We start from the raw sequence: 8,673 nt of genomic DNA on the forward strand, positions 1-8,673 counted from the left end.
GCGCAAGGCGGTGACGTCACGTCGGCGCGCAGCCCGTGGCCGGAAGTTAGTCGCCCGTAGGCACTCGGTTCCGCTCCAGACCCCAGAGGCGGAAGTAACGCTGTCTCCAGGACGTAGGTACTGTGCAGGTGGCGGTTGGTGGCCCACTGCTGCGGAGGTTTTTATTTTTAGAAGCAGGTCTGGGTGACTTTGACGTATAGCGGAGTCCCCTTCCCGAGCGGCTCCTTGCAGAATTGTCCTTGTGGGAGGAAGAGGGATGGGGAAAACCGATGGAAGGGAACCTGTGGAGTTACCCTGACTTTGAGTTGCCTCACCTGGGTTCGAACCTTAGGCTTCACCTGAGTAAGACGAGCTAGTGATGAAACTTGGCGCTTTTCCCGATTTTGTAATTTTAGGGATAATGCCTACTTTTTAATTGTGGGGTTTAAGTAAGACAGTATGTGAAGCACTTAGCTCTGGTTTTACAGATCATATTCGTGATGCCATTACTTTTTCCCGTCATACTCAGGCATGTACTTGCCATTTTCTTCTCTGTGCCTGAGAGATGTTCAGTGTGCAAGAGGTTGTGTACCTCACGAGAACGTTATACAGTGTTCGCTGGGATTGATCTCTTCTGTATTAGGAAATCTTGACAGTGTTTTGTCCTCCCCACCCCCCCCTTTTTTTTTTTTTTACCTTTTCTAGGGACGGCTATTTTACAGTTTTTTCTGTTGGAGTGCAAGTCCTCTTTGCTAAAGACAAATAAGGTGAGAATGCATTGTTGTAAAGATCTGCAAACAGCTTGTTTTGTCAAAAGAAGGCCAATTGGAATGTAGTACCCTGGGGCCAGCGATTAGCCATTTCCATCAAAAGCCCCTTTATCAGGTTACTGTGGAGCAGAGGGCAATGTCAATCTTTTGTTCCTTAGATCTCATAAGCTACAGGTACACACATTTTCATTGTGTTTGTTAATTTTGGACTTCAGCCTTTGCAATAATAGTTTTGGTTAATTACAAACATCAATTTGAGATTGAGATCCATTATGGAGTATTAGTTATTTTTGAAATTTGTAGATTGAGACAGTTAATACTTCTTGCATTAGGCTATTTGAATACTCACCCTGCTAGATGTAATAGGACTAATTTGGATGGAGATCGAGTGCTAAAAGAGTCAAGTAGCATTGGTAATTTATCAGATTTAATTTTTTTTATGTTGAAAACTGAAAGATAAACATTTTTATCTATTTAGATAATATATATAATATATTTTTAATATAATAAACATTTTTATTTTATGTTTTATAAAATATGTAGATACATTTTATCTATAATAAAAATAGATAATATATTTTTATTATGTTTTTGCACTCCTAGGCAATTTTAGTTTTTTATAGATTTGATTGCAAAATAATACATGTTGAATAAATACTATCTTAACATTTCAGAACTACTAGTACATAGCTGCCATTAATTGATCAGAGGTAACTGTTGTTTCATTTTTTTCACCGGCATGTCCCCTCCTCCTTTTTATGTATTCTTGTCCTTTTATTTCCTTTGGATAATCTACAAGTGGAAATGCTGGGTTCTCTTCCAGCAGTGGTATTTGAAAATTTCCCCTGTTTTCTAATGCACTCACCAACATATTGGTGTTAGTTAACATTGTATTTAGGCTTAGCTGAGACTGCTCATAATATTTTTTGGGGACAGTTAATTGCATTTATAGTATTGTAGTCAAAACAGAATTTTAGTTGCCAGTTCTAAGTCCAGTTGAGCTCTTTTTTTCTATAGAGATAGAATACTTAGTTTTTGATTCCCTAGTAAGAAATTATTATAAAACAAGTTATTGACTTCAATAATATGTGTTTGTTAAAGATTTGTGGGAAGATAGTATTTGAGTGGGACCTTGTACTGTGGATAGACATCAGGAGGATAGGCCTTTCTTTTTTCTTTCAACCTAATTTTTTTTTTTTTAATTGGGAAAGGGGAACAGGACTTTATTGGGGAACAGTGGGTACTTCCAGGCCTTTTGTATTTCCAAGTCAAGTTGTTGTCCTTTCAGCCTTAGTTGTGGAGGGCGAACCCCAGCTCCAGGTCCAGTTGCCGTTTCTAGTTGCAGGGGGCACAGCCCACTATCCCCTGCGGGAGTCGAACCAGCAACCTTGTGGTTGAGAGGATATGCTCCAACCGAGCCATCCGGGAGCTCAGTGGCAGCTCAGCTCAAGGTGCTGTGTTCAATCTTAGTTGCAGGGGGCACTGCCCACCATCCCTTGCAGGACTCTAGGAGTTGAACCGGCATCCCTGTGGTTGAGAGCCCACTGGCCCATGTGGGGATCGAACTGGCAGCCTTCGGAATTAGGAGCATGGAGCTCTAACCACCTGAGCCACCGGGCCAGCCCAGGATAGGCCTTTCTGAAAGACATTGTAAGTAAAGGCAGGGAGACAAGAGTCAAGGACGTTTAGGACCAGAGGTTTGAGAGGCAGTGGTCCCTAGTTGTAAGGTTGTAGAATAGAAGCTAGCTAGAAAGGTAGTGGAACTGCATGATGAGGGCTTTGAATGTCATCCTGAAGATTTTTACTTTCTAGGGGAGAGCTACAGAGGTCTTTAATCAAGGAATGAGGGACATAATTCCATCTTTGTTTTCCAAGTACACTGTAGTGGCAGTTTTGAGTGACTGATGTTAGAGAAGCAAGTTAGGCGGCTGTTATAGTCAGGGTAAGGGAATAGTAAAGAGTTGAGAGGTTGGAGTTCAGCTATACTGAAGAAGCTTAATCTAACTGATTTGATGACGGGTTGCGGAAAAGAAAGCAAAACTTACTTTTAGATTTTTGTCATGAGTGACTGTTAGGATAGTGATAGTGATTTCATTACTCAGAGGAGATCTAGTTTGCAAGCTGGGAAAGATGCTCACTTTGGTTTTAGACATGTTAATTTGTGTGAAAGAAATTTCCATAGGGAATACAAAGACATAAAATCCACCTATGATAGATTCAGGAGAAACCTTAATTTATTGCTCTTTTGTTAAGAAATTTGGCATGTATTTTCACTTTTAGTCTCTTGTTAGAATTTCTTTTGAACTTTCTGTGACTTGTTTAGCCCAGCTTGTGATAGTGTAATCTCAAGGGAGTGTGTTATCTAGAGTAGAAGACTTCAGACTTTTTTGATTGTGTACACTCCCAATAAGAGAGGTTTATACATGTATCTCTAATTATACGTATACTTATTTACCGATTAGTTATGTACATGTCTCATAGTACTTTTGTTACATTTTAAAACATACATAGAAAGTGGAAATTTTAAAAGGCTAAGACAAATACAAATTGGAGTTTTACTGTTTTTTTCCTTCATCCCATTGGATCATCTTGCCACCCCTCTTTGGAAAGCACTGGTCTTATCCACAGCTGTCAGTGTTCTGTCCTGTTATCCAGTAGAGGTCACCCTTGAACATCTGGAAGAGAACAGATTGTTGAGCTGTGCAAGGTAAAGCCTTCATTTTTAAGTTAGGAGGAGGACCTTATTTTTAAGTTTCTAAATTCATACATTTTTGAAAGAGTATATAGTTACAGAGTAGTGTGTGGTATTATGGAGAAGTAAAGAATAGTGTACTCAGTATAGGGCAATATAAAATGTGCTTTTGTTGTTTGATGTTTACCTTGTAAGCAGCCTGCATTTTTGTTTGAATGTTATTTGATTCTGTAGTTTGGGAATATTTTCCCAATTCTTTGAGGATCTGTAGATTATCTGAGCTATAGAAATGTTCCCAGCCTGTAGGCGTAATCCAAGTTTTTGTTTAGGTGGAGTAGTTAAAAGGATAGACACAGAGAGGCTTTTTTGATATTGATCTTAAAAGCAGTATCTCAAGCCCAGAGATATTAGTAGTGAGTTGAAACCATGTAGCTCTATTTCCTATTTATGTTTAATTAGGTGAGAGGAAAAGGGATGTGCCTTCTTTAAGTGATAGTAGCCCATTGTAAGTAATCAGAAATCAGAGCATAGTTTGTCACAGCTGTATAGTCTGAAAAGGAGAAAGTGCAGTTTTAAAAAAATGTGTTGTGTCTTTCAGACAGCAAGTAGCTTAGGAACATAAATCATCTGATAAGTTGAATAACAAAATAATACTTTTCTGTTGCTTTTCTCATAAAATATTTCCTATAGAGATGCTCATTTTTGTAGGGACCTATGATGATTATCATATATAAGTTCATACATTTCAAGACTCATTTCTAAATGATCAGGAAGATGAGTAATTGAAGTTTTATCCACTTGCACAAAGTTATATGTGTTATGGAACAAATGAAGAGAGCCCTGGGTTAGTCTTTTGTAATGTGGTGGGGTGGGGGAGAATGGTAAAAGTAACTTTTAATGTTATGTACCATCTTGCAGCACAGTTCCACATGTGGTGGACTATTTGGATTAAATATTCCAGCTAGATCATTTTGAAGGTGAAAATTGGTTTGGAGTTGTTGGGTTACAATCAAGGGGGCAGTAAACTGAAGGAGGGGGAGATAATAGCCTGGGTTTAAAGAGTGCCATGAATCTAGGGAAAAAAATGTGTTTAAGGTGGATATTAGGCATGAATTCTGAAGTGTTGGTTTTGAGGGCTAAATTTAGAGTTTGATAACCAAGATGTGAGAACAGGCAAAGAAGTCTGGTGTCTGTGGGCAAGGGCAAGGCCAAAGATCTGGGAAATTGGAAGACAAGGCAAAGTTGAAAGCATCAGTTAACAGGAATAAGCCAAAGGTTTGGAAATCAGGAGGATGAAGCAGAGATGGACAGTGGCAACTGGTTTTGGGTAGCCAAGGTAGGTAAGGCCAAATAAAAAGAGCAATATAAAAGTAGGAATAATTCTGGGGCAGTGATGATGCTATACTGCTTTTCTTTATGTTAAGAATGTATGGAGCCCCAGGCCCACATAATCAGAAGCAGTGAGCTAAGGAGTGGGAATATGGTGGCTGAATTGTTATTACAGCACCAGGAGATCTAGAGCTGTAGATATCTTATAGAAATGACTACGATGCTTATAGGATCATAATATGTTCTTTTAGCTGTTTAATACATGCATTTATATAATATCATATATGTCGTTTTATACAGTATTCCAAAAGGTTGGGACTACTTGATCATTATGGCATCACAAAACCTCTTGTATCTGAGAAGTAACTTTCTCTGTGGTTCAAGATGTTGGATGATCCAATTTTCAGCAGACATCCTCTTCAAATCAGTTTCATGTAGGCTTTTTGGTGTGAAGTGTGGTGATGAACACAGTGAGAATGAGCTACTGAAAAACTTACTTATTATGGGAGTAGATGTTGACATGGCGAAGAAACGACAACCTGGAGTTTTTAATAGGACGGGTATTAATGAGCAGGACCTGAAGATGTTTCTTCTGTCCAAAGGAGCTAGCAAAGAAGTAATTGCTAGCATAATATCAAGATATCCACGAGCCATAACACGCACACCTGAAAATCTTTCAAAACGGTGGGATCTATGGAGAAGAATTATGGCATCAGACCTTGAAATTGTAAATATTTTGGAACGTTCTCCTGAATCCTTTTTTCGGTCCAATAACAACCTAAATCTGGAGAATAATATAAAGTTTCTCTACTCAGTTGGATTGACCCGTAAATGCCTTTGTCGATTGTTGACCAATGCTCCGCGTACCTTCTCCAATAGCCTTCATCTGAATAAACAGATGGTCGAATTTTTGCAAGAAGTCTGTTTGTCCTTAGGTCACAGTGATCCTATAGATTTTGTCAGGAAGATAATTTTTAAGAACCCTTTCATTTTAATTCAGAGCACCAAACGGATAAAAGCTAACATTAAGTTTTTACAGTCAACTTTTAACCTGAACAATGAGGAGCTGCTTGTTCTGATATGTGGTCCAGGAGCTGAAATCCTAGACCTTTCCAATGACTCTGCCAAAAGAAACTACACAAATATCAAAGAGAAGCTGTTTTCTCTTGGGTGTACTGAAGAAGAGGTACGGAAGTTTGTCTTGAGCTATCCAGATGTGATCTTTTTGGGAGAGAAAAAGTTTAATGATAAAATAGACTGCCTCATAGAAGAAAAAATTAGCATTTTCCAAATAATTGAAACTCCTCGGATTTTGGATTCAAGCATAAGTACTTTAAAAAGTCGAATCAAAGAATTGGTAAATGCTGGCTATAACTTGAGAACATCAAATATCACTCTCCTATCCTGGAGTGAAAAAAGATATAAAGCTAAATTAGAAAAGTTAAACATTGGTTAGAACATTATTCTGGGGAATTAAAAAAAGTCAATCTTATAATGTAACGATATTTCATTTTGAATTTGGGCCTTTCAAAAAAGGAGAAGTTTGATTTCTGAACCACATATGCAGAGGGTGCCAAAAAAATGTGTATACATTTAAAGAAAGGAAAAAACTATTAAAATTGTAATACTCAGCATATACCAATAACGAAAGATGAATACAAGTCACGTTTGACTTCTGCAATTACAAGAGGTGCTCACAGTGGTTACCATCAATGTTTGGACACTTCTTTTTTGTTTGTTTGGAGAAAGTTCGCTGATACTTTATGCTTTATTGCTTCGCGGGGGGAGGTGTTCAGGAGCTCTTGGTGGGACGAGCCCGCTTCCTCTTCAGAGTCACAGGCTTCTGGCTGCACAGAATGGCACTGGCTTGCAGATGGCGGCCATGCGCTGGTCTGGGCCGTACTTGCGGATCATGTGCTGGATGCTGCTGAGGGTGGCCTGGGCGTTCTGTTGATGGTGACCTGCACGTAGGAGGCAGCCAGCTTTCCTTGGCTGGATCTCTGCTTCACGACGACCACCACACCTTTGCCGTCGGCCCCTGGCTCCAGGCCCACTGTCTTGGGGTGAATCAGCCTGTTGTAGCAGAAGGAGTTGTGGGCCTTCAGATTATTGGGCTTGGTGTTATATTTTCTTTTTTCTTTTTTAAACTTTTATTTGTTTAAGTGTGTTTTTCTAGGAACTATCAGCTTCAAATCAAGTAGTTGTTTCAGTCTAGTTGTGGAGGGCACAGCCCACAGTGGCTCATGTGGAGATCGAACCAGCAACCCTGCTGTTAAGAGCGCCATGCTCTAACCAACTGAACCATCCAGCTGCCCTCTGCTTGTTCCTTTTGATCAGGAAGCTGGAGCAGTTGTGTACGACCATCCATTGCAGATGCACGCACATGGTGATAGCTCCTTTCGTGTGGCAGCCAGAGACTGAAAAAGCCAGACACTTCTGATTACAGTGAACTACTGCTTGAGCAACGACCAAAATGTCCACTTGTATACATTTTTTTGACACCCCCATTACACATATAATGATCCATTGGATATTTTATTTTAAAGGTTCATGAGAACTCACGGTCAGTGTGCTCAACTGGAGTCTTTCCAGCTACCTTTAGTTTGAATTAATACAACATCCTGTCATATGGTATAGGCTGTGTAAATGGTACTTCCTGAGTGCTAAGGCAGAACAACGTGTAGAAAGATAGAAAATACAAAATAAGCTGTCTTTGGTTTCTGTTCAGATTAAAAAATTGATAGATTCATTTTAGATCTATTTCCTCTCATGGTTTTGAATGGCAACCTATTTCTTCTGTTCCCACATATCTAATTATGGTTCATCTTCAAAATAGATTGCCAGCACAAATGTGACAAAACAGAAAGGAAGGGTTTTTCATCCCAAGTTCTGCATACTTTGTTTAAATCATTAGTATGCTTCTTCTGCCTCCCCCCACGCTTAGACTCAATTTATTATGGGAGTGTCTTGCTTTCTGTGAAGTTAAGGGCAACTGTGGTAGGCAGGTAATGACCACCCAAAGATGTCAATATCATAATTCCCAGAACCTGTGAATATGTTGTTACATTGCAAAAAGGACTTTGCCAGTTCGATTAAGTTAATGACTTAAGATGGGGAGATTTACCTGGATTATCTGGGTGGGCCCAATGTAACCATAAGGGCCCTTAAAAGTGGAAGAGGGAAGTAAAAGAGGAGGTCAGAGTGATGCTATGTTAGAATGACTCGACTCATTTTTACTGGCTTTGAAGGAGAAAGGGTACATGAGCCAAGAAACACAGGTGGCCACTACAAAATGGAAAAGGCAAGGAAACTTCTCCCCGTAGGGCCCCAGAAGGAACTGCAGCCCTGCCAGACCTTGAATTAAGCCCACTGAGACCCATGTCAAAGTTCTGACCTACAGAACCATAAGATAATAAATTTGTGTTGTTTTGTGAGTTTGTGATAATTTGTTACAGCAGCAAATAGAATAACATAACAAAATAGATGATTAGTTGCATCATAGGTGAAGTCACAAAATATGGTCCTTTTAGTATCGTATCTGTGTTTCTCGTATTAATATTTTTTTTATCCAGCTACCTTTCTGGAATGGCTACTAAGTGTTTGTAAAGTCCTCCAAATGTATGAATGAAACTAAATGTGAGTAATAAAATCTGAATAAAAGAATATGTTTGCCTGATGAATGTAGTTTAAAGAAATGGTGATAGCTTCTGTGCAGTTATATTTTTTGTATTTTTTGGCATTTCATCTAATATAAAGAACAGGACATTTCTAGAGGTGTTAACATAAAAAAAGACAAATCAGATGATGTCTGTATCTTAAAGACATTCACCATTTAGCTCTGATATAAACTGAAAAAGAAGGGAAAATTACACGACCTTTTAATTGTTGTTTAGAGTTATTTGT

At 39.0% G+C, this 8,673-nt stretch overlaps 1 protein-coding gene and 1 pseudogene across 10 annotated transcripts; one reads left to right on the forward strand and one right to left on the reverse strand.

The window, feature by feature from the left end:
- Positions 1 to 8,450, forward strand: MTERF1 (mitochondrial transcription termination factor 1). Of its 9 annotated transcripts, XM_081079874.1 has the most exons (6): positions 78 to 117; positions 685 to 746; positions 1,424 to 1,459; positions 2,220 to 2,399; positions 3,360 to 3,456; positions 5,071 to 8,450. In XM_081079874.1, exon 6 carries the CDS (start codon positions 5,102 to 5,104, stop codon positions 6,224 to 6,226), a length of 1,125 nt encoding a protein of 374 aa, XP_080936000.1. In that variant the 5' UTR covers positions 78 to 117; positions 685 to 746; positions 1,424 to 1,459; positions 2,220 to 2,399; positions 3,360 to 3,456; positions 5,071 to 5,101; the 3' UTR covers positions 6,227 to 8,450. The 9 variants fall into 9 exon arrangements, with proteins under 9 accessions (XP_080935999.1, XP_080936002.1, XP_080936000.1 ...); XM_081079873.1 differs by lacking the exon at positions 1,424 to 1,459 and having other exon boundaries at positions 1 to 117; XM_081079877.1 differs by lacking the exon at positions 2,220 to 2,399 and having other exon boundaries at positions 85 to 117.
- On the reverse strand, positions 6,563 to 7,278 carry LOC308510520 (large ribosomal subunit protein eL28-like; annotated as a pseudogene). The gene is made up of 2 exons: positions 7,073 to 7,278; positions 6,563 to 6,900 (listed from the first exon to the last, which is right to left on the reverse strand). The product of its transcript is annotated as a large ribosomal subunit protein eL28-like (transcript).
- Positions 8,451 to 8,673: the final 223 nt, after the last annotated feature.

Source organism: Rhinolophus hipposideros (assembly GCF_964194185.1).
Source record: "Rhinolophus hipposideros genome assembly, chromosome: 18".
NCBI lineage: Eukaryota > Metazoa > Chordata > Mammalia > Chiroptera > Rhinolophidae > Rhinolophus > Rhinolophus hipposideros.

Excerpts from the sequence above, each read along its gene's own strand:
- MTERF1 (XM_081079873.1), top strand. The coding sequence starts at position 5,102 with ATGGCATCACAAAACCTCTTGTATCTGAGAAGTAACTTTCTCTGTGGT.